We start from the raw sequence: 24,334 nt of genomic DNA, 5'->3' as shown, positions 1-24,334 counted from the left end.
CAAAATAAAATAACAATAAAAAGCTTGATTTGGAATTTGCAACTCTGTAACCTTTCCCTTAGCTGCCATCTCATTAACATATTTGTTCAAAAGCCTTTTCTCTGCTTCATTACATAATTTGTGTTACAAAAATCTAGATAAACACTCATTATTCCCAGGTCTAGATAATGACTTAATGGGCTTCCTCCTCCTCCTCTTCCTCCTCTCCCCCCCTCCCCGAAACAGGGGGACAGAGGAACAGAAGGTGTTTTTATTGGTGGGAAATTAACCACACCAAGGACATCTGTTGCATATGGCATTACAACACATTATGCAATTACTAATGAATGATCCTTCCCAATATCCCCGCATAATAGACAAGTTAAATATTATTGTCCCATTTTACAGACTAAGAATGTCAGTTCATATTTGCTGCATCTCCTGTACCTGCAGTTCCACACCTGGCAAGATGTATGACATCAGAGAAGAGCTCCTCACATTGCACTGCTATAAGGGATCAGTTGTAGTAACAGGTATAAGAAACGCTAGGCCTTCATCAGAAAAACCTGAAGATGTGGGTACTGGCAGTAGAATAAAGATATGTTATTCTGTTCCTGTTTCACTCTAGCTTATGTTTCTTCATAAGCTCCCTATGTAAAAATGTAGACCTGTATGACCCCCAGCTGAGATCTAGTGGCAGGATTTACCATTAGCAAGCAGGATCTGCTGCACCTGTGGCTTCTTAATGCTGTCAGTCAGTCCCAGCCATGGTAAAATATCTCAAGGGACAGAAGATGAAATCAGTTAATGTAGGCTTTAGGTTTCACTTTGCACATTCTTGAATGCTGAAGGGGTCCAAGGTTCACTGGGGGAACAGTGGGGCCTGGGAAGCTGCTGGGGCAGGGCTGAACAGCACTGCTGCAGGACTCAGTGAGGTGAGGCTGCAGGACCAATGCTGGGCTTCTACCTCATGGTGCCAGTGGGCAAATATTTCCCCTCCACTAGCTGGCAGTTCTCATTTGTGACATGAGCACTGCTCTGGCCCGGGTGAGCCAGCAGTGCCCCAGGGAGGTCAAGGTGGGTTTATGAGACTGGATGCTAGTGTAACCACTGCTCCAAAGGTGGAAGGGGGACACAGTTCACCCCTGCCCTCCCTGCTCACTGCAAACCAGACATGCAGCAACAGCCCCACAGCCCTTCTGCCTGGGTGGGCCGTGAGAACAATGGCCGTGATGACACCAGCCAGGTGATGGCGAGGGCCAGGGCCTGCAGCAAAGGGCTGCTGTGCGCAGACCTGTTTGCCAAGGGCTGCCCTCACTGACTGCAGAGCTCGAGGGTTTGTTTCATGGTGCTGCCTCTCCCTCTCTGCTGGCACCTGTTTGGACTGTGTCCTTGTAGACTGCAACATCATGATTATCAGCAATATATTACCAAGGGTAAGTTCACAGGTGGGCTGCCATGCTCCCTGCAGGTTCCTCTGCAGACAGGTGCTGCTGCTGCACTTGCACTGCTGCCAGTGCAGCTGCTGGGCAGGAAGGGGTGATGCGGCCTGAGGGCTGCCCATGACTATTGCCATGGCAGGCACAAGGAGATGCTGCTCTGCAGCTCTGTCTGTACTGGGCAGGAAGGGGAGGTGGAGGCCTGAGGACCTCTCAGAAGCAGTGAATGAAGAGAGCGTTCTGCTGCCCCTCTCATCCTTGAGGCACTGATGGACGGTGTGTGAGCAGACTCCCGCTTCCCTCCTGAGGGAGCCACCAGCTTGCCCTGTGCCCTGAAGAGTGCAGACATGCCTGGGTGTTGTGGGGTAGTGGCTGACCAGGGTCAGCCCCCCACTGCACTGGGGCAGGGTTGTTCCCCTGCCCCTGACTGCTTCAGGCATCTCCAGGCAGTGACCCTGCCTGCTGCATAAACCCAATACTGGGGATAAACTTACTTAGAAAAGGAAGAAAGAGAAACCTCATAGTTCCTCTAAGGACCACTGAACTAATCTGTATGTGGAACCCACACTAGAAACTCATGCTTATCTAATAGTGCTGCAGTTCCTTATTGAAAGATCTTTTGGGTAAGCAACTGTTTGGAGTGGAGCTATTGCAACAGATGCGTTCAGTTTAATTTCTTTTACCCCTCTTCTTGTAGAAGAAAGGATACCTAGCACAATAACAAGAAAAATCATGACAGAAGAGACCAGGTTCTGCGAAAACTGGTAATAGATCTTTCTCACTCTCCATTTTCTCTGAAAAGATTTTATATTAATTTTCACATGTCAAGGTTGCTGCTTTCTTGCTGCTTTCCTGTGGAGAGGTTTCTTGCATAGCCCTGTCCTATGCTGCAGGACAGCATCTGGCAGAAAAGTCATTGCACAGACACACCAATCTATGCAGTTACCTCAGTTTTCACTCATGTCTGATGTTCCCTTCTGTTGCTATGTTTGTAGATATGTGATACTATATATATATTTTTAAAGATAAATAGCTCTCTCTGGTAGGACAGAAGGCTAAATGGGAGAATGAAGCATAGCTTGTTGTGTCTCTAATAGTTAGGCCATTGGGAAGATTATGTGAATGAAGGGGAGCACTGCAATTAAAAAGAGTCATACCTAACAAGGTCAAATGAGCTCAGCCTCAATTTTATTTGGTCATAAAGGAAAACCAACACTTAGCCTTGCATAAAGAGAGCCTGTGTATTTCATACTAAAGGGTTGTAGGGAATGCTTTGAATAAACTTTGTCTAAAACTTCTGATAGTTGTCTCTGTAACTTCTTAAAAGAACATTCAGACAGAAAATCCATTCCATTGTTCATCCATCTTGATCATGTGAAGCTCCTGCTGATGTCTAAAGCTGATTTTCTTTAGGAAATTTATCTTCCCTAAGAAAATTAGAAGAGCTGACCTTTTGCCTCTTCCTGGGGATTTTTATTTTATTTTACTTTTTTTTTTTTTTTTTTTTTTTTCCGACTCCCCTGTTTTGAGGTCATACTGCATACTGTTGCTAATTTATGTGGTCTTAACCTAGCCATTCCATCCATGCTAAGAAACCAGCATATGTGCTGGGTAGACATTAAAACTGCATAAGGGTAAGGCCAAGGAAATGGCTAAGGAAGAGATTCACAAAAGAATTGGCAGAGGCTGGGAGGTGAGAACAGCATGTCTATGCTAGCTTTAGTTTAACCATTTAATGGAAACAAATCAATGAAGACACAAAAGGCTTCCCTTAGTGGTGTTAACTAAAGTATTAGAGTTTTCATGGTAGGCTTGTGCTCTACTGACAACCTCTACTGACATAGCACAATATTCAAATTTTTCTTTCTATTGCCTAAATCCTCCTAAATTATAGCTAGCCTAGACAGGTGAACTTTTAACACAGTTATACCTTCATTTGCCTGTGTAGATACTCCTTAGGGAGGGTATTCTTAAACAGTTTGTCACTGATGTCACCCAATGCCCTCTTCTGGTATTGATAAAAAGTTTGGAATAATTTCCTCTATTTATGTGCAGGACAAGCAATGCCACAAACAAGCAATGAAATGCAAAATCTGTGTGCTGGAAATTCCCTTCAATAAGCTTCAGGAACACCTAAAAACATGTGCCAGTCGAACAGAATGGTGTTGGGAGTGTAATAAATATGTCATGTACAAAGACCAGAACAAACACAAAGATATTTGTCAGAACAGTGGTATGTCCTGTCATAAGGATGTGAACTTTCAAGTCAGTGAAGCATCTACTAATGCAAAATTTATTTACTCCACTGGTAAGCAAAATTCCTCATTGTTATGTACTGGGTCAACTCTGTTAAATGTTGATGAAAATCCTCCTGCCTTCTCTACAGTTCTCAGTAATGCAGGTTGAAGGATATTGTTGTTTAACCAACCACAGTGAAAGGGACAAGTGTTGCTTTCTATTATGCTGGTTATTGTAAAGCCAGAATGATTCCACTGACTGCTGGCTCATTGGCCATGTTCTGTTATGCTGCCCGTATAGGCTGGAAGTGAAATTCCTTCTGTCAGAAAATAACTGGATCTTCCTCTTTCTACTTGTCACACAGAGCAAAAATGATTTAAAATTTCTGAATACTTCATAAAGCCACTTATTTCTTGAAGTTGAGAACAGCTTTATTAGGCCTAAGGTATTGAACAGAGTACGTCAAAAAAAAAAAAAAAAAAAAAAAAATCATGAATCTGGTAAAAGGTTCCAGAAAAGAACAGAAACCACTTAGTGTTCGGTAAAATGAACTGTAGAGAGCAAAACCCCCTGGCAACAGGGATATACACAGTCCTGGCCTAGAATAAGCTAGGCCAAGGCAGGAGTGAACCAACCACAAAACATGGTGCTACAGTGGAATTTCAAATACTCTGAAGTGTGTGAGAAGGGATGTTGGTTTAGTTTTGAGTGATGCCAAAAGCAAAATATAGTCACAGCTCTAATTCCTTCTTGGCTAATGGAATAAACATCATCTGTTTCTGTAACACCAGTGACCATAAGTGGATCTGGGCAGCCTGTGTAGATTACTTCTGTCTGCATTTTATTTCTCCCCTTTTATCCTTCTGACGGTACCACTGACAATCTTTGTGTGAGGTGCAATAAGTCATTCCCAGATGACCAGTACTCCCAACATCTGGTAAGCATACTTGAAACTGAACGAGAATGATCTGTGTTTAATTTCAGTCAGGTTATTTTTCCAAAAAGCTGTATATTAGATAAGAAAAGGCAGTGTATCTTGGCTCTTCAAATTAAGTTTCATGATACAACATATTCAGCTGCAGCATCACTATGACATGGTTTCTACTACCCTTCCCAAAGACTTACCTCTGTTGCAAACCACAGGATACCATGCAGTTGGGTGTAATGCAAATTTTCACTTCATTATTGTTTTCTTTTTAGCAGAATAAAAGCAGTACAGCTCATAAGCTGACAGAAGTTCTTGCTGGCCAGTCAACTTCAAAACCCAGCAGTGATCCACCACAGCCTTCTACCTCCCTGGCTCCCTCTTCCAGTTCTGAAAAGGCAATAGCATGGAAAGATCACTGTCCCAAAGGGAAAGGAAGGTACCATCCATTGACCTCCAAAACCTCGCCCAAACCTTCAAAGAACAAAAAGATGGTTGGCTTTCCTTCTCCCACAAGAGGCAGACTTTCCACATCAACTCAAGCTCTTAAAGACACCTGGTCTTACGACTTGCTGGTGAACTGTGCCCACTGCAACGTTATTCTGCCACTTCCAACTCTTCAGAAACATGAGGTGAGAGGTGATGTATTGGATTCAGCCTCCTACATGCTTGAACAAAGAGCCACACCTGCATATTAATAAGTATTTGCTACTTATCCCCTCACTGCCCAGGGTCCATTTGCTCACATCTATACAAACAAGATCCGTTGCCTATTTTTTAGGCACCTGATTTTTAGGGAAATACTAACCACAACTCAAGCCATTAATTTTAAGCTCAAATCCTGGAAAGTCTTCAGTGCCACTCTTTTGTTCTGAAGACTGGTATTGTTCCTGCTAATCAAACACTATATATAAGCTGTATTAGAGATGGAGCTCTAGATAATTTTGCATCCCAACAAAGGGGCCTAGCTGCCTCGCTACTGAATGTGATTGTGGGTTGAATATAATGTTCTCCTCCAATACAACTATTATTTATATTTTAGATCAAACATCTACCTTTGATGTCTTTGAGAAATGCTAAGATGAACCAAATATCAAACAGTGGAAAAAAAAGGTATTGCAGAACTTCAGAAACCTAGAACAGGATCCATCATTCAGGATTATTCTGTACTGGGTTAATAGGAACAATTTTGCAGAGGAAGTGCATCTGGAAGAGCTAATACTTGGAATATCACAAAGCTTTTTGGATTCCAACACATACTGCATTCCCATGAGGTTCTTGAAGTGACTCTACAGAGAGTTTTAGTAACAAAGTAATGCAAAAGGCTAGTTTTTCATTTTAGTACTGGAATTAAGAGGAAGCTAGTTTAGGTCAAGAGAAAGAAAAAAAAGAATAATTTTGGGTTTCCCCAGCATTCTCTCCTCTCTCTCCCCCCTCCCACCCAGCAGAAAACATGTGTGAAGAATGCATTTTAGACAGCTGTGAAATAAAAAAGTTGATTTTGGCTTCTAAAAGTGTACATTTCACAAAATCACAAAATGGTTAAGGTTAGAAGGGACCTCTGGAGGTCATTTGGTCCAACACTCCTGCTAAAGCAGAGACACCTAGAATAAGTTGCCCAGGACCATGTCCAGACAGCTTTTGAAGACTTCTATGGAAGAAGACTCCACTACTCTGGGCAAGCTAGTTTCCAGCAAGGTATTTACAAAATTCATGCCTGCTTGCACTTAATCCAAAAGTGCCTTTTTCAGTAAACTATTTGAGCAAACACTGCTTCAGAGCCCTTGTATTTTCAGTCTTTTGCCTCACACATGCATATACATGTTGTGCCTCTCAAATTATGCTACTCTGAATAGGGCTACTATAAGCGGAGATCTGCACAAAGATTTCACAGAACAGATGTTCTGTCCCAGGAGTATCTACTCCAACTCTGAATGGAGCCTTAAAGAATTGTTTCAGAGACAAGAAGTAAAATTAATCTTTTCTCCATAGTAAAAATTGCATATTCAGTAGAAGCAGTGAGATAATTATCCCAGACCATAGGAAGTGCATCTCTTTCATTCTCCTATCCCAGGTAGACTGTGAATCTTATTACTTATCTCTTTTCTAACATCACTCTCTGCTTTTCAGTTCCTAACAGTATGATTTCCTTTCAGTCCAGTTAATTAAATGGAACTAAAAGCAGTTGTTCTCAGTCTGTCCCTTTATGCTTTATTCAGTAAATTAGGTATTGTTTCTCCATCTAAATCTTTCATCTCCTGTGAAATTAAAGAAAGCACCAAAGTGAGAGATAGGGAGTTTGTCTAGTTTTGAATTACAGGACATAAGTCTTGAGGAAAAAAAAAAAAAAAAGGATAATTACATGGATTATTTGACTTGCACTGCATTTCTTTATATTGCACTGCTGAGTGATGACTTAGACACAGGAAGGCTGTAAAACTGTAACTTTAACAAGACTTATAACTGGGCTTTGTTTGTTTTACAGAAGACTCTTTCTAGAGAGCTCATGATTAAATTTGGAAATAGAGAAGCATCTTCAGACTGAAACTACAGTTCAGCTTTAGCAAAAGGTATTGCAGGTGCAATAGGTTTATCAATGAAGAATAAAAGTGTCTTGCTACTCCAGATCAAGAAAAAAGAGTGACTCAGGTTTTTATTCCTTTTTAAGAAAGGCATGTCACAGGTTTCACCACTGAAACCAGTGCTTTGCACTGCTTTGCACTGGTTACACCTTCATATAGTTTACCATTCTTAATATTCTTGGATATGTATCACAGCAATGGATCCATCTGTATAAAAGCATAAGCTCTCTCTCATTTTTTTGCTTTGGTGTCTCTACAGATTCCAGCAGTGCTGGACTTACCAGGCCTCCAAGGAACTCCTTTATTGGTCTTTGAAGTCTGTTTGAGGATGGCTGGTAAACATAATACAGTCTGAAGAGAGTCCATGAATAAAACAAATTTGAAGAGGAACTGGGCAGGCAGCTCATGCTTCATAATGTAAATCTTTATACAGAGAAAGGAAAACATTTTCATCTCTTTTGAAAAGGATCTTCAAAAGCTTTGCTGCACACCTACAAAAAGTTGTATCAACCAGAGGGGGCAGCTGACAGGAAAGGGTTGCTGCTCACATGTGTGGTTGTCATCAGAAGACAGCTGCAGACTGTTGTTGTGCCCTGTCGTGCCCTCTCGTGGATTAGCCTGACAGCACAGGGGGTCACATCTTGTACTGCGAGACAGGAACCAAAGTTGTTTTGTCTGAAAGTGTCATAAAACTGGCATTTGAGCTAAAGGACAGCTTTATCCTTGCAACAATTTTATCTATCTTATCTATCTATCTATCTAATCACCTATCATCTACCTATTTGAGGGGGGAGTGTGGAGGGAAGGCACAGCCTATTCAAAAAGCTGTATTTCCTTATTTCCTGTCCTTTAAAAAGCAACAACATGGCTAATTTCGGGAAGCTTGTGCTGCAGTGTCATCTTTAGGCTGTTGATGGTACTGGCATGTGCTAAACCGCTTTGAGACTGGAGACCTTGGCTGCGGAGAGAGGAGGACCAGGTGCTCCCACTGGCCTGTGTCCAGCTCCCAGGCTGCACAATGACGCTGCGTGGGTTACTCTTCTGTTCTGAGGCGACAAAGCTTTTGGCACTCTTATAAAATTCAGTGATAAATAACATCAGGCTCCTAGCTAGATTAAAGACAACAGCATCTGGATGAACAGACCATCAAGCCAAGTGTTGAAGGACTGGAGCACTCCTAAAGTCTTACTGTGACATGCTTTGGGGAAGAGTATGTCCCTGTATGCAGATCTTAGTACCAGCTGCTAGGAATTTATCTCAACAAAAAGAAGGCCACTTCTAAACCACCAGAAAATATGAGCCAAATGCAAATACATGTACTTCTCTGAAGGCTCTTGAAAACACCTGAAAACCTTCTGAACCCTTTCTCCCAGGTTGAGAGATTGGAAGTTACAACTACATCAAATGTTACTCTGGTTATGGAGGTGCTGTGCTTACCCTATCCAGCAAGGTGATCACTTCAAAAATCACTTCAATGATCACTTCAAAAGCTGTAAAAAGTTTTTTTGTTGTTGTTTTTGTTTTTGTTTCCACCTTTGTCCTCCCTTTCTCAGAAATGCTTGAGACTCAGTGAAAGAATGATTTTACTACTCATGACATGATCAGTAGTCAGATAAATGGTGTTCTGCACAAGCATGCCACCCTCTGGTACCAGCATGACAGTCTCAACTCTGGCAAGTGATGGCAGTGTTTTTCAGGTGCCCAGCTGTTTTATTTTCAGCAAGCATTGAAAGCTTTCTGTATCTATGATGTTTTGGTGAAAGGTTCTGGTGCTCCATGTGAGGAGGAGGGTTTATCTGCCTGTGGACAACGTTGGATCCTTGGTTAGATGGAATCCCACAAACGGGTTATCATATACTATTTTCTGTACCATTTTATGCATCAAAGGAAGCAAATTGTTCAGACTACATTGCTAAGAGGCATCAGCACCATAATGTTAAGAGAAGCTCATTTAATATTTTTTTTCCTACCCCCAAGTAAGGTAGCTATAAATCAAAGGGCAACAATCATTCTTTTTAAACAGAAATATTATTCCAAACTCCATTGAGAAAGGTGGGTAGGATTTTTTCAAAGTCTATTAGAGAAGATACTTTTTTTTTTTTTTTAAACCAATTACTCTTTCTTAAATGACTGACTTTGTCACTGACACCTGATGAAAGTATATAATATATTTAAACATTTCCTCAGAATATCAAAACCTGTAGGCATGCCTTTCCAGTCTGGAGAGGGCAATGAAATGTGGCATAATAAAATTTTAAACTAAATTGCCTATATTTTTTTTTTTTTTTGTCTTACAATACCAAGAAGATAAGTGTAAACAAACACCGTAACACATGAAAATTAATTCCATATTGAGTAGCTTATTGCTTCTGCAGTAAACCACACTAAAAATGATGAATGGCAAATATATTTTTATCTAAACATTTATTTTAATGGCATTAGCAAATAGAAAAATATACAGAAATATGCAAATATATTCATGAAGACATTAAAATAAAATGAACATTATCAAGTTGCTCATCCTTCATGGAGATTTTATGCTTCAATATTGTGGGCATTATTAAAATACTTATAATGAGGTTGATGGAAACACTGGAAATAGTTTTAATTCTTCAAAAACCTGAGCTTTCACTACATTTCCATGCTGAGTGCTGAAAATTTTTAAAATGGATAAATCTGTTTTATGTTGCTTTTATGACATACCTTTACATTTGTATATGTTATTATAAGAAGTGTAATTGGAACTTCTTTGTATATATTTTTATATGTATATATTTAAAAACTAAAAGAAATGGTATGAATTGTGATAAGTAGAAGATTGTATTAAATAAATTTTGCCAAAGAATGATCATTACCTACAGTAGGATTTTAAGATGTTTATTATGCACTACTAAAAGCAAACAAACAAATAAACTTCCTGTTGCTGTGTAAATTTTTACTAGTCCTTAAACTACTATTTTGGAAAGGAGCTTGGAATTCTTGTGCAAATTTTGTGGGAATCTTTCCAATAGCATATCTCTAATCAAACCTATTGGCTAGTTCTCTAGTCCTCTAACTTGTGTACTTATATACATGCTACTGAAACACATCTTCAGCTCATACAAGCCACTGCCATGCTATGTTTCTTCAGAATTTATCATTAGTTTGTGCCGTCTTCACCTGAATCCTGGGAGAGGGCATGGATACAGGGCAAAGTGTTCTTAGTAGTGCAGCAGGATGGGGGAGTGGCTGAAGGCAAGCACTGTCTTGCACTAGAACAAGAAGGTCACCAAGAAGAAGAACAGGGTCACCAGAGACAAGGAGTGGGAAGGAGTCTACATCTGAAGTGTGCTCATAAATTGATGGGGATATAGAGTTTTGCATTATTCCAAGCTTTGATTAAATTTATTCTTAGAAGATTGCTTTAATGTTGAGATATTTATGTGCATGTAAGTATAGCATTTTTGTTTTTTTTTATTAGACAGAAAATCAATGATTAGCAAAAATCAGTGATTAGCAAACTGAGGAGGAAATTTTCTTCTTGTAGAAGTAATTATCAATCCTGCAAGGCAAATCCAGCCTATCTGCCCATGTAAGGACTGTGAAGAATGAAAAACGAGTGATAACTGAGTGCCACAGAGTGAGGGAGTTTAAGGAAGGGCTATAGTCTGGGGTGGTAGCTGGCATGCCAAGCTTGGGGTTGGTGGCCAGTGGGAACCATGCTGTTGCCAGCATGGTAGCTGTGCCAGGCCCTGTCCTGAGCGCTGCTGGGAGTACATGAGCCTGGGCCACACCATGTTTCTGCCTCTGGTGATAGCAATAGCTGCATGGTCATTGGAGAAGAAAATGGAGGGTGACCAAAGGCATCACCTGCCTGGGCTTTGGGATTTTTGGGATGGATTCCTGGAAGGGGTCGGGGGGGGGGGGGGGGGGGGGGAGAGGGTGGAATGGGGTCTAGCTTGTCCCATGGTATGGCTGCCTGTGCCACGATGGCATACATGGGGCTGCCCAGCCTCAGCTGGGGTCATTGGGGTCATAACCACCCACAGCCCCCCACCCCATGCCTTCTCCTCTCTGTATCTGGAAGTGACTCTGCTTGGGATGTGCCAACACAGTTGAGAAAGCAGCTGTATTGACATCAGTGCTCAGGTGTCTTAGAAGAGGTAAGGGAGAGTGCAGGGAGTCACTCCAAACCATGATGAACAGTTAGAGTTTGAATGGAGACTTATTTCCTTTTGCATGATGAGTTGTTCTTGCTGTGCTGTGACCCTTTTTAGACCATCTATTTATCATCCTACAGGATTGAGTTTCCCTAGCTGGAAGTGAGAAGGATGGGATGGCTTGCTGTTTTATTAGCCTTTAGTATTCTGATTGCAATTAGTTCCAATGAGTTTGTTTACATTTGTAGTTTACATTTTGACTCAGTGGAGAAAAATTAAAAATCTGTTTTATCAAGGCAGGATAATAATCCTGTCCAAGCAGGATTAAGGCAGGTGGAAGAGGCCATCTCCTCTGCTTTTCTTCCTTTAATTATCATTTAAAATGTAAAGATAACTAATCTACTCTCTCATGCTATTGGTGTGGATTATTTCACAGCTCTTCCCACTTGTGGTTTTAATAGTGGTATAAAATGCTAGCATTTCCTAATCAGTTAATTTGTGAGAAGAATCTTCATACTCATTTCTAGTTTGTCTTGGATGAATCTCACCAGTTTGTCTCTCTCTGAAATCATCTATTTGATTTAATATTAGGCTCACACCACTGGATTGCACATAATTTGCTAATGTGCTGTGGTGGGCTGCAGAGAAATGTTTACTCAAGCTGGGCTGTCAGTTATGAATATCCCAGCCAGAGAGAGAAGTAAATAAATCCTAATCTAGGAGATGCTACAGAAATCCTGTTACGGAGAAAGTTATGGAGGCATCAATGTTTATAAAATACATCCAAGAGTCAGTTTGTTTGATGGAAACAGTCACACAGCGTTGTCCAGAAGTTCAAAATAATGATTTGTTGCAGAATTATGATTTCCATAGGAAAAAAAAAGGGCAGGCGAATATTGCATTCTATTCCTACAGAACTACATACAGATAGATTTAAGTAAAAATCCTTCATGTAAGTATCTAGATATGACAGATTTTATTCTGGTGTCATTCATATACCAGATACTATTTCAGAATGAATGTTCACCTTGGAGAAACCATTATTAAACTTTTGAAAATGGCACGTGAGCAGAGGTTGTTGAAGTTCTTCCTGAAAATGTCATCATATAGCGCTGTGTTGGCATTTGTGGCACAGTGACACTGAAAGGCAGATTTTGTGTTTTTTGAAACCTTTGCACTTATGCAATTATTTGTATATGTAAGTGTGTGTATGTATATATGAAATACTTATGTTGAAGAAGGAACATAGTCCATGATGGGCACACTGGTCATTCAGAGACAGGGGAAAAGGCTGCTTTTCTCAAGGCCTTGTCACTTACAGTGGCTTCTGCAAGTAGGTCACTAGTTATAAGGCCATTTGCATTAACAACCTGTGTATTTTGCAGGAGAGACATGCCAGCTTTTTCTATCCTCTTGACCATGAGAGTTTGGGTATTGTGCAAGTTTATTTTTCAGTCTGTTCCCTGCTTCCCACAAGTCAAAACCAGCAGGATACTTCCAAATGCTTAGTGATTTCACAGGATGTGGGGGTGAGGGTCTTGTTTTTGTTTTGTTTTTCAAACTCTTTAATTGCAACTGTGAGCAAAAGCCCTCTAAATTGGCCGAGAGGCTTCTCACCCTTCTGTAAATTTGCTTTTTCATTGCTAATAATTCTTCAGCTTTATCTTCCAGTTTCTGTTCAAGCTGTATTTCTCTTTATACCACTATAATAATTAATTTATAAGCTCAGAAGTGACAGGCAATATTTATTATGGAGATGACTTCCTTGAACAATCTACTGGAGATAGGATTTGTAAGGAACCTTACATTTGATAATTAATTATGCATACTTACTTTTAACATATCTTTAGGTAATCAGAACAAAAGAAGACAGTTGTCTTTGTTAATTATCATGAAAATTTACTTATGAATATTGTAATGCACATTAGTGTGTCTGCTGTCACTCACAGCTTGAATACCTTTAGGCAATATTATTCTCCTCCCATTGTCACTGTAGCAAAGGGCTAATGAAAAGGGCTGAATTAGAGGTGCTGTTTCATTTCAGAAAAGATTATTCTTCATGTGGCCTCATGTTGTTTGTCCGTTTCAGGAAGCCAGATGAGTGTGACACAATTAATCATGGACTCAAAGTCAGCTTCCTGGCACTTAAGGTGGCCAAGTGCCTTGCCTCTCAGCAAATGCAAATGAACCACCAGAAAGAGCCAGCTCAACCTTTGGCCCTTCACCAAGGAAACTGTCATTAAATTAACCAAAGTTTAAAAGTCCACTTTACAGTTGCCCTTTATAGCACAAAGAATCTCTTTAAATTTCTGTAATTTGACATTCATCTGAAGTCAATAAGGTATCATTAAATATCTTTGTATGTGCTGCTAATATGCATAGTACTGGAAGCGTTAAATGTTTTTGACGCTTGATTACAGACATGCCCAAAGATCTAAGCTCTATCTTTACCCTTTGCTTCCAAGACCCAGTTTTCAAAAATGCTCCTGAGTTAGCTTGGTTGAATTAGCTTCAGTGACATAGTTAGCTGACTTTTTTTTTTTTTCTTTTATTTTCATTATTTGTATGAGTATTATGCCTTCTGCTGAGTTGTGCTGATGGCCCTATCATTTTCAGGAATGAGTAAATGCAGGAGGAAAGTTATGCTGTAAAGTGTTTATCCAAATACATAAGGCAGGCAAAAGGTGGGAAGAGGAAAATTCTTTTCTAACTTTTGTAGAGGTTTAGAGCTGACAGACACCAAATTCTTGTGCCTTTTCTGAGGTCAGTTAGAGGATCTGCCAGATGAGGCTTTTGGCTAATCTCTTTGTGCCAAAGGCAGAAAACAGTATAAAACCAGAGGTTGACAGTGAATCTGAAAACTGAATTTAATTGTCATGTCTGACATTTGTCTTGTGTTTATACAATATATTAATTTTTCAGAGATTTTGAACTGATGCTAACACATGCTGCTGAATTCAGTGTCTGGAGATGGGTAAGGCTCTCCTTCCATGGAGCATGCCCATCTCTCTCACCTGTTTCAGATTGGCCTCAAGAAGCCAGTGTGGCTGCTCTGTGGAAAGGAATGGCCCACCAAGCAGAGTCCTTGACTATTCCAGTGGGGGAGTGGAGCTCACTGCAAGATGCAGGTAGGAAGCAGCTGCAGCTGCTCTTGCTGACCACTGATGGTGTGGTGGGGGATCCTGCCTGAGCTGGCCACAAGCACGGCTGGATGTCTGGTGGGCTGGGTGCAGCTGGGAGTAGTGGTGGCCAGGCTTATGCGTAGGGAGAAAGCAGCAGAAACACCATGAAGGTTTCTGGGAGGCATCAAAAAGCTTAAGAGAGACTAAGTACTGTTAATATTGCCAAGAGAGAAAGCTGTGAGGTGGTCTTTTGAAATGCATGCTGTCTGTGAATCTTTGAATAATTAAAACAGGAATTATTTCCTGCCTTGTGAGTCCTGCTGTGCTCAGGAAACAAGCTCTATATAAACTCTTTAAGCAGGAGTGTGTCAAAAAAAAAAAAAAAAGGCAAAAAGGTAAGACAAGAAAAAAGCTGGACTTCATCATCAGTTGCTCCTCCTGATGGAAATAACCTGCAAGGCCTTGAATTTTCAGTCTCAGAAAGTAACATTCATCCAAATCACTACTCTGAATCTGTCACATAAAAGTTTTCCCTCGTATTCTGTTTTCCAGTAGGAGGAAAACAAAACACAAAACAAGGATAGCATTGAAAGGAACACGGAACTCAAAAATCTAAAATTATGGTAGAGTGAACAGATAAATGTGTGGTACCTCTAACCTACATTAGATGTAAATGAAACTCTCTGTTTCTTGATGGTAATACCAGCTGGTATTGGCTTCTTGACCTCAAGCCCATTCTCTTCTTATCCAAGTTCTAAGTCTAGTTATCTAATCGAAAGAAGGGTAGAGAGTGCGAACTGATAGAAATGCAAGAGCTGATGCTGGTGCTTGATTTCAGAACCTGAGCTAAATGACCTTGATCTCTGCTAGACAACCTGCTTTGCAGATATCTGCAAGTACAACTGCCATCCTGTACACAACATTTCACTGTCATGCAATTAGAAACTACAACTATGATGCCACTTCAGCTTTGTGGTTTGCCCTTTTAATTTTTTGTCTGTTGCTATGGTAGCAGCAAATGATTGCAATCACTGCTGTTTATATTGTAATCCAAGTCACATCAACAGAGATCTTGGAAACCAAACAAAAAACATCTGACTTAACAGTATACTGCTTTTGTTATTGTACATAATAGGTTGTCCACTATAATCAGAAATCATTGAAATCTTATGTTACTGAAGCATTTGGAAAATTCTTTTAACTAGAGGGTTGTCAAATGATCACTTACTTTTGTTACATGCTTAGCCAGTGCCCTTCACATGGCTGGACATTAATTTATTTTGCACTGTTTCATGAGTATATCCTTGAAAATAATTGTTTTAATAGCCTTTCTAGTGTTGAAATATTTACTCTTATTTTTTACCTTGTACCAATCATCGTAATATCTTAAGTCTAAAATACTACATCTTTAAAAAGAGAGTTCTGTACTTTCTCCCATAGTTTGTCTGCCTTGTCTATATAGTCTATACAGGCTTTTTGAGCAAGGACTGCTTTTATTATATGCAAAGGCTTCTATAAAGAACTTCTGTTATCTGTAACATTAATAAACCATAATATAAATTTATATTTTTGAATATTGTCTGCTGAGCTTTGAAGAAGTTGAGAACAGTAGAGGAGAGAGAAAGTGAGCACAGGAGTCTGTCCAGTGCTGCTCAGAGCAATGGGCAGCCTCAGAGCAGCTCTTCCTCTTGTCTGTGCTCACCCATTAGTATTGTGCTGCCTCAGAGTTTGGTTTGGGCACCCCAATGCTGCCATTTGGAAGGCGATTTAGCTATTATTGTAGAGATACAGTATAAAACCCCATGTTTCTGAAGTCTTGTGTCTTTCTCCCTTTGATTTCAGCTGCCAAGTAGGGGCAGTAGTAGGCATGTGGGGCAGCATGGGTCTTGCATCTCTGCTATGCAGCGCCTGGGGAGGGAGCGCAGCCTTCTGGGCCTGTCTGCAGTGATGGGCCAGGATGGAGAGTGGAGATTGAAGGATGTAAATTTTATTTTCTGTGTGGGTAAGCTCTAGTGCCTGCTCTTTGTACACAGACCTGTAGCTGCCCTTCTCCTCAAGTCTGACGGCCAGACACAGAAGAGTCACTGGGGCTAATGTCTGATCTGAGCCCTGGGAAAGAGAGCTGTACTGAGACTTGTCTGCTGGGTGGTGCCTCTTTTGTTAAAGTTGAATCTAGACTGTCTAAATAGGACAACAGTAAGGCAATTTGCTGTTTAAATGACCCAGTGCACATCAGGCATATTGAAGAAAAAAGCCATTTCCTAGTGAGTAAATCTCATTAAAAAAGCAATTTTCCAATCAATTACAATGTAATTTAACTGTTAATTGTTAAATTATCAAAAAAGAACTATTTTGTTCTCTGTTCCTATATTTATGAGCTGTGCTTTAAAATTTCATCCAAGGAGTAGCTGTTTGGAGGAATATGACTGCTCTATTGATACAATTATATTAAAGTTAAAATTTTCAGTTAATATATTGTGTTAGTTCAAGGGAATTGTTTGCACAGAAGCTTTTGGAATAGGAGAGACTTGTTGATTTCTACAAAAGCTCGGATCTTTATTGTTATTTTCATGCACTATAAAAATTGTATTATCTTATGTAGGTTTTATTAGAGGAACATTATTTCTATATGTTTTTAATCCTGTATGAGAATTATACTCCTTGAAGCATATCCTGAAAATTGAGCAAAGATCCTCTCAAAATAGAAGGCTTCTGCTTCTAAAGAGACTGTGAAACAGCTAAAATGCAGAGGTGATTTATAAGAGTCGGGAAGCTGGCGCCTGGCTGCGACTTCCTGTCTCAGGGTAAGCACAGCGGTGAAGGATGCGCTATAGCTCAGTTCTGGGAAAGGAAGGCATTGAAACAGTAGTGTGCCATGTCTTGTAGTTTTCATTAAAAATCTTGCAATACTCAGTGCTTCTTAAAGCCCCGGCTCCCAGTGTTATCTGAGACTTTCATGATTACTTTTCCTAATGATGTTTCAAGCCTTTGTAGCTTAAAGGGAATGCCAAAAACAATTTTTTTCAGCCTTCAACACTGGATGAAAATTAAAAAGACTCCAAACTTATTGTTTCTTCATAGTTTGTGCTTTTTAATCTACTTTGTGTGTAGATCCTGCATTGGTGTAACTCACGGTATCTGGCCCTTTATCCAGGGACCCAGCTGGGTGCTCTGGTCTGAAAAGTCCAGACTCAGTTTAAATGCAGACCTTGGCAGTGCAATACTCACTCTTGCAAGCCTCAGGACACATGAGCTATCAAGGACACATCTGAGACCCCTCAGCCTGCCCCAGCTGATGGGAGAGGAGTGCTGAAGGAAATGTTGGCAGCTCCTCATCTTTGTGCTGTGACCCACCCTGGCAGAACAGGCATGGAGTGCTTTCCTCTTCTCTGACCACTGGGCATCTTACCTGTTCCAGTGCATGATCAGCCTTGCCTTGAGCAGCAGACAAGCTGTCAGAGGGCCTGAGCTGCTCATCTTCTGCTGAGCCTAGCAATACTGTGAGGCTAAATGACAGTGGGAATCCCAGTCTGTCGGGAATACTTCTTATGAAACACCCAAGAGATGTCTGGTGAACTCCACGGGGTAGCTTAGCAAGCATCAGATTGTGTACTCTGAGCCCCAAAGTTCATTCTGGGAGGTGACAGCCTTCCTGCTATTGGTGGGTCCCCCGGCCTCAGTGCAGCCTCCCAGCAGGTGATGTGTGAATTCCATGGTGCTGTGCTGCTGCAGTGATGGGCGGCTCCAGGTTGGTGCTGGTGCGCAGTGGCAGAGATGGTGATGCCCTGTTCTCAGACAATCCTTAGCCTCACAAGTAAATTCCCACCCTGGTGAATTTATATTTGCTATATCCCCACTTGAAATAAAATTACATAATTGTTGTAACAATGCATCTTGTGCCCTTGAAAATGCCAATTACATCTTTGGAAATAGTTCCCAGTGCTCAGGCATGCTTAGCCTTTGATGAGTTCAGAGAATACCCCTGACCTTTTCCAGAAAGCCTTTGAGACTACAGTAATAAGCACACATCCAAGCCATTATTCCACATTTTTCCCTTTGTCTTCACCTATTGTCTTAGAACTGATGAAAACACATGGCTGAATAGAAGTATTCTGATCATTGATTCCCTGCCTGTCATGAGCATGGATATATTCCTCTTGTCCATGCCTGTACAAGGAAACTGTGCAGAGCATCACATTTAGCTGTAATTTCCCTCTCTGCTGCAAGGTGAAACCAGCCAAGGGCATGTGAAACAGCTAGGTCCTGCCAAACACCAGCCTGTATTGTCTTACCTTGCATGCCGGGGCCACCTGCCCGTTCTGCTCATGGGAGCTCAGGCTGGGGAGCATCAAATGGGCTGATGTCTGGTGACACTTGCACAAGCAGAGAAGTAAAATGGACGGTGGACTTTGTTGCTGCTTGCATAGCATGTCACATGATCTAGAAGGAGATGTCTTGTGAAGTCCATTCTCTGAACAGGGGGAACAGAACTGAAAGGTGAAGAAATGGGGAGGACTCTTAATAAGGAGATGATTAAGTAGTCATTCTCCAAGATGTCATGGATACTAAAAGGTAGACTAATGGTGATGGGGACTGGATGTCTACATTTTGTTTCTCCTTCTCTCACGACTCTTATTTTACTGCAAGGAAGTTGATACATAGAACTCCTAAATTGGTCAAGAGCCACTTCACTGCAGATTGGCCTATAGTGATCACTTTGCTAATGTTTGCATACCCTAGTGCATGTCCAATCAGTGTTTAAAATTATGGTGCAGAAATAATAGCAGATGAGGTGATTATGAATCTGTGGTTGATATAATGAAAATTTCAAAAACTAATAGTAGATTTAGGAGGAAAGTACCAGTTTACAGCTCAGGAACTTTACAAATCTCACTATGAACCATGATGTAGGGAAAAAAAGAAAAAGGAAAAAAAAAAAAAGTGTGTGTTTGTTTGTAGAACAGATGTTTTCTCTCTTGTATGGTTATTATTCATTTCCAGTATGTCTAAGTCTGGAAAGATCTGTTTATAAGCACAATGGTATAGCACATATAATTATTTATTGATTTAGCTCAAGTGATTAATGATTCAGCTTTAACAGGTCTGCTTTATTGCTATACATAAACAATACTGAGGTAATTAAAAGAGTTTGCTTCACAGTTTGGGTGAGACTTGGCACGCCGATACATGGTGCAGTGTCATCCTGGGGGAAAATGCCACGCAGTACAGCCGAGGTACCTGGGAAACCACAGGGCTGGTACTGTGCTTTGAGAGTGATGTGGGGTGCATGCACTGGCCTTTCCAAGGTGAGTTCTGTTAGCAAGTTTCTGAGTGAAACTCATTTGCTTGAGGTTTACATATTGACTGGGAAGACAACATGCTTTTGGTCACAATCCTATTAAGGCTTATCCTCAGGTTTTAGATTTCAGTGTGGGAGTCCTGTGCTTAACACAGAGATCAAGCATTTGAAAGATCAAAGATGTAGTGATTGGAGTGTTTGCCTTTCAGGCTGGAAGGAACAACTGTATGTGCTGATTCTGTTCAATAGCACTACACCTGCTTACAAGTGAGAGCAGGACTGTGGCTTGCAGGCTCAGACTCTGGCTTGGGTGAATTAGCTCCTCTTCCCCATGAAGCCTCTGCTTTGCAAGTGCTGAGTCCAGACCTGACCTGAGACAGGCAGCAGTCACTGTCCTCCCAGAGTGCAGGTGACATGCAGGCACTCGTTGGCTGCTTCTGGATCACCCCCAGCTTGACCTGTGCAGGGGTGAAGCTCTTAGTACATGCTTTCTGATGTACAGCTTTCAACATACCGGAGAGTAATTGTAAAGCTTTATGACTTGATCACTGTATGTGAAGACAGAGTTGGGAATCAGTTAGCACAGCAGGAACACGTCAGGCAGAAGGCTCAACGTGTCTTTTCACTGAAATGCCGTTCTGCTCAAGTTAAAAATGCAGGAAATATAATTTGTGATAATTCCATACCTGAGTTAGATTTACAAAAACATAACTATTTTATGCATTGCTTTGGATGACTTTGATAAATTTGCTCATTTTTGTACTATCAATTTAGACGGGAGCCATTTGTTTATGAAAATTATCATAAACAGTGAGACAAAACCTAGATTTATGGCTGAATATTGTAATTGGGTTTTGCTAAAGAAAAAAAAAAAAAAGTATTTTGAAAGAGTGAACTTATTATTTGTGTACACAAAAGAAGTGTGGTATATTGTAGAAAGCTTATAGACTGCCCATTGGCATATTTATGTGAGAACTACATTCAATGCCAAGTTTACCAGGGAGAGACACAACTTTGAAAAAATCTACTGCAAATGATATAAAAAGATAGAATTTTGTAAAGGCTTCTGTGTGCAGCTAAATACATGTATCCTCTGAGCCAGGTTTCCTATAGAGGCCTCTGAATCTGGCAATGTGGAGGAAATGGCAATCCAATTCATGAAGGAGGATTTTGTTTGTCTTGTTTTAAAGGCAAGACCCCAAACAAAGGGCCCTCTGTCCTGTGGGGTCCCAGCTTGGACCTTTGTGTTTATCTGGGCAGGCAGATGTTCAACAATGGTAAACCCTTTCTGATGTCAGTGAAAGATGATTTTCAGTAAATAGGGATGGCAGCAGAAGAGACATAAAAATTGGGGTATCTGGATAGAAGATGGTCTTACAAGGAAATTATATTAATCTTGTTAGTTATCACTGAGTAAACTCCACTTTTTATCCATTAAACTGTCTTCAGTATGAAGAAGGAAGATATCTCTTGGACTGACAAGGAAATATTTAATTAAATGTTTCAATCATTACATATGAATCTCATAATGAAAACATTTTATCCCCTCCCCTCCCCTTTCCTTCCCTTCCCATTGAAATCTCAGCTAGAGGTGAGTGCCTCCACAGCCAGGGAGTAGTACCCACTGGTGGGTGCACAGTGGAAGTACAGCACTGGTGATGGCGTGTGACACTTGCTGGCACTAATACAGAAAGGGAGAAGTTGTGTGCTCAGCTACTGTATCTCACTGACAGGCTTGGGGTCCCTTAGGACAGAGACCATGAGCAGGGCCATGCTAAATCATCAGCAAGGATAGATCCTCTCTAGGTGGTAATGAGCATCTGATGATTGCAACTCCAAAAGATGTGTATCCAGCTCCATCTGCAAGGCACATATATAACTGTCTGCAGGGTAGATGAAAATTAGTATTAATAGGTTGGATCATGGACTCACACAAAAATGGGTGTTGTTCAGAGGAAGTCAAAAAAGCTATATAGATTTACATGGGCCAAAGATTTGGCTCAATATTTGTATTATTGTGTGGAGATTATATCAGCAGTATGGGTATTAATTGTCCCATGACATACATATATGCTAGGATGGGGACAGTGTTAGAGCACTTGGTGAGTGTTTTCAGTATTTTTGTCAGGTCACAGTTTTCTAAATTTAGCAAGTAGCATGAACAATTCATCTTCATGAGCTGAAAATGTGGTCTTATTTTGTAACATGACAGAAGGAATTTGTGTCCACTACATGCTATGCTGTTGCAAAACTTTGCATCCTCCTTCATGGATTTCTGTGCAATTACAGCCTACTGGGGAGCTAACCAAATGAAGGATCTGACAAGTAGGCTGTAATCTGTGACTTAGATGAATGACAAAGTGTAGATTTTTTTCCTTTAAATTTATCCTTTATGAATTTTAATAAGGGCATAAGTTGCAATAAAAAGTGTTTTCTGTAATAAAAATCATGCCCTGGCTTTCATGGGAGGTTAATGTTTCAGGATAGGTATTTTGTACATGACAGTAATGGAAAGATGTCCTGCATCTTAACTTTAGGGCAGAATCAGCATGAGTGGAGTTTTGGGGACAGATCGCATTGGGATCTGCTGGCAGCTAGTATTACCACAGGCTGCAGGTTGGGAGTGTAGTAAGTGGGCGGGTATGACTGCAAAGGTAGGATTTTAAGGGTGCAAAAGTGAAATCGATTCTGATGTCAGGTAAATTAGAGATACATGTAATTTTATGGATCAGTAGAGTTGATTGTATGAATGATACTTTGCACATCAGTGCCTATATATGATATTTTCACCTGTGTATTAGGGTTTGATTCTGTGCTGTACCTCTTAAAGCCACACAGAAAAAGAGAACTTGCATGATTTGTGCTGGTAACTCATTCTCTGGTTTCCAGGAACTGCAGTAGCACTGTCTGGTCAATTTAAAGGCATGTGTGTACATATGCTTCCTGGGCATCCATATTTCAAACAGGGACACAACAGGTTGGCTAGCTGGCACTGAAAAGGGTATTTCAGAGGGTCCTACAGAGATGTAGCTGTGGACAACCCTGAACTCCAGAACAAAGCCATTGCTGATGCTGTCCTATCCCAGTGACAGAGCTCAATCTGTATTGGGCATCCACTGTCCTTGCACAGCCCTATAGCCATGGCAGTCACTGGAGCAGGGTCTGAGCATTGTTAGCAGCTGCATCGCCTTTACTGGTGCAGCCACTCCTGAGTGTGTGGTCTGTTCCTCTGCCTCACCTGCTTGTGACATATCCCTAGGGGACAATGGGGTTTGGTCCTTCTCACAAAAACACCTGGAGCACCTTCTCTGAGGTGTGTCTGAGGAGCTGCCTGTGTGAGGATGGACCCCTGCCAGATACAGTTCTCATACACAGCTGAGTCCTGAGCACCTGCTGGTGAAAGACAGAGGATCTCAAAGGAGGCAAGCATCTGCAAAAGGACTTTGAAAATGTCCTTTAAAACAAGGTGAGAGGGGGAATCTTCTCAGAACAAATCCCTGCAAAACTTCATAACCTTTCTTTGCAGCTGAAAAAAGCTATTACAGTCTAGTGGTTACTGTATATTACAAATGTTATTTCCAAACTCTTGGCTAGAACCTGGGGAGAAAATATAGGCCTTGTGGTTGACTAGCATCTGAGCACTTCCTTTCAGAAGATGTACAGCTCTAGTGTAATGAATACAGTAATCATCAGGTGCTGTGAGAAAAAGACAAATATTGTTATGATTAAATTTTGAAGGTTAAATGAATCATTTGGGAGGGCTGAGGTGTACTGATATAGGACCTACTGGGGAGCACAGAGGGAGGAAAATGCCTTTGTGAATTCTCTCTGTATATTGGTAGAGTTTTCTTCCACAAACAGAATGTCTGCTTTATGTATTTTGAAATTTTTTTAGCCCTTAAATTGAAAAGGATGTTGCCACGTATGTGTTCCTCTGAAGGCTGACATTGCCCGTGGAGAGGATCCCACGCAGGAGCAGGTGACCTGGCACGTGGGGGACCCACATTGCAGTAGTGTGATCCTGATGGATGGACCCCGTGGTATGGAGCCATATTTGGATCCGTTCTTGAAGAGCTGCTGCCTGTGGGAAGCCCACGCAGGATCAGTTTGGGAAGGATGGCATCCTGTGGGAGGGACCACGTGTTGGAGTAGGGCAAGAGAGTGACTGAGGAGTGGTGGAGATGAAGCATTATAGACTGACCACAACCCCCATTCCCCTGCACTTCCCAGGGGAAAGAGGTGAAAGAGGTTAGATGGGGGGAAGGTGTTTTTGGTTTCTTTCCATCGTTTCTCACTTCTCTAGCTTGTTAGTAATAGGCAATAAATTCTACTGTCTCCGTACTCTGGGTCTATTTTGCCTGTGATGATAATTGTTGACCGATCTCCTTGCCCTTATCTCAAACCTTGAGCCTTTTGCATTGTTTTTTCTCCCCCTTTCCCTTTGAGGAGGCAGAGTGAGAAAGTGGTTGTGGTGGAGCTCGGCTGTCCACCCAAGTAAAACCACCACATGTTCATGGTTTGCCTTTCTAATGTGTTCTCTGTCACTGTCTCCTCGGTTACTTTGGGCAAAGCATTTTCCTGCTCATTCCCCAGCTTTCCCAGCTGCAAAAT

The 24,334-nt window shown here is 41.1% G+C and overlaps 1 protein-coding gene across 1 annotated transcript; it reads left to right on the top strand.

Moving 5' to 3' along the window:
* Window positions 1–448: 448 nt before the first annotated feature.
* XAF1 (XIAP associated factor 1) lies at window positions 449–5,279 on the top strand. Its single transcript, XM_032201174.1, has 6 exons — window positions 449–557; window positions 2,116–2,182; window positions 2,723–2,792; window positions 3,474–3,742; window positions 4,533–4,593; window positions 4,857–5,279. The coding sequence occupies exons 1-6, from the start codon at window positions 449–451 to the stop codon at window positions 5,277–5,279; spliced, it is 999 nt and encodes a 332-aa protein (XP_032057065.1).
* The last annotated feature ends 19,055 nt before the right edge of the window (window positions 5,280–24,334 follow it).

This window comes from Aythya fuligula, chromosome 20 (assembly GCF_009819795.1).
Source record: "Aythya fuligula isolate bAytFul2 chromosome 20, bAytFul2.pri, whole genome shotgun sequence".
In the NCBI taxonomy this organism is placed as follows: domain Eukaryota; kingdom Metazoa; phylum Chordata; class Aves; order Anseriformes; family Anatidae; genus Aythya; species Aythya fuligula.
Note: the sequence above shows the minus strand (reverse complement) of the source record. Positions and strands in the feature narration are given on the sequence as shown.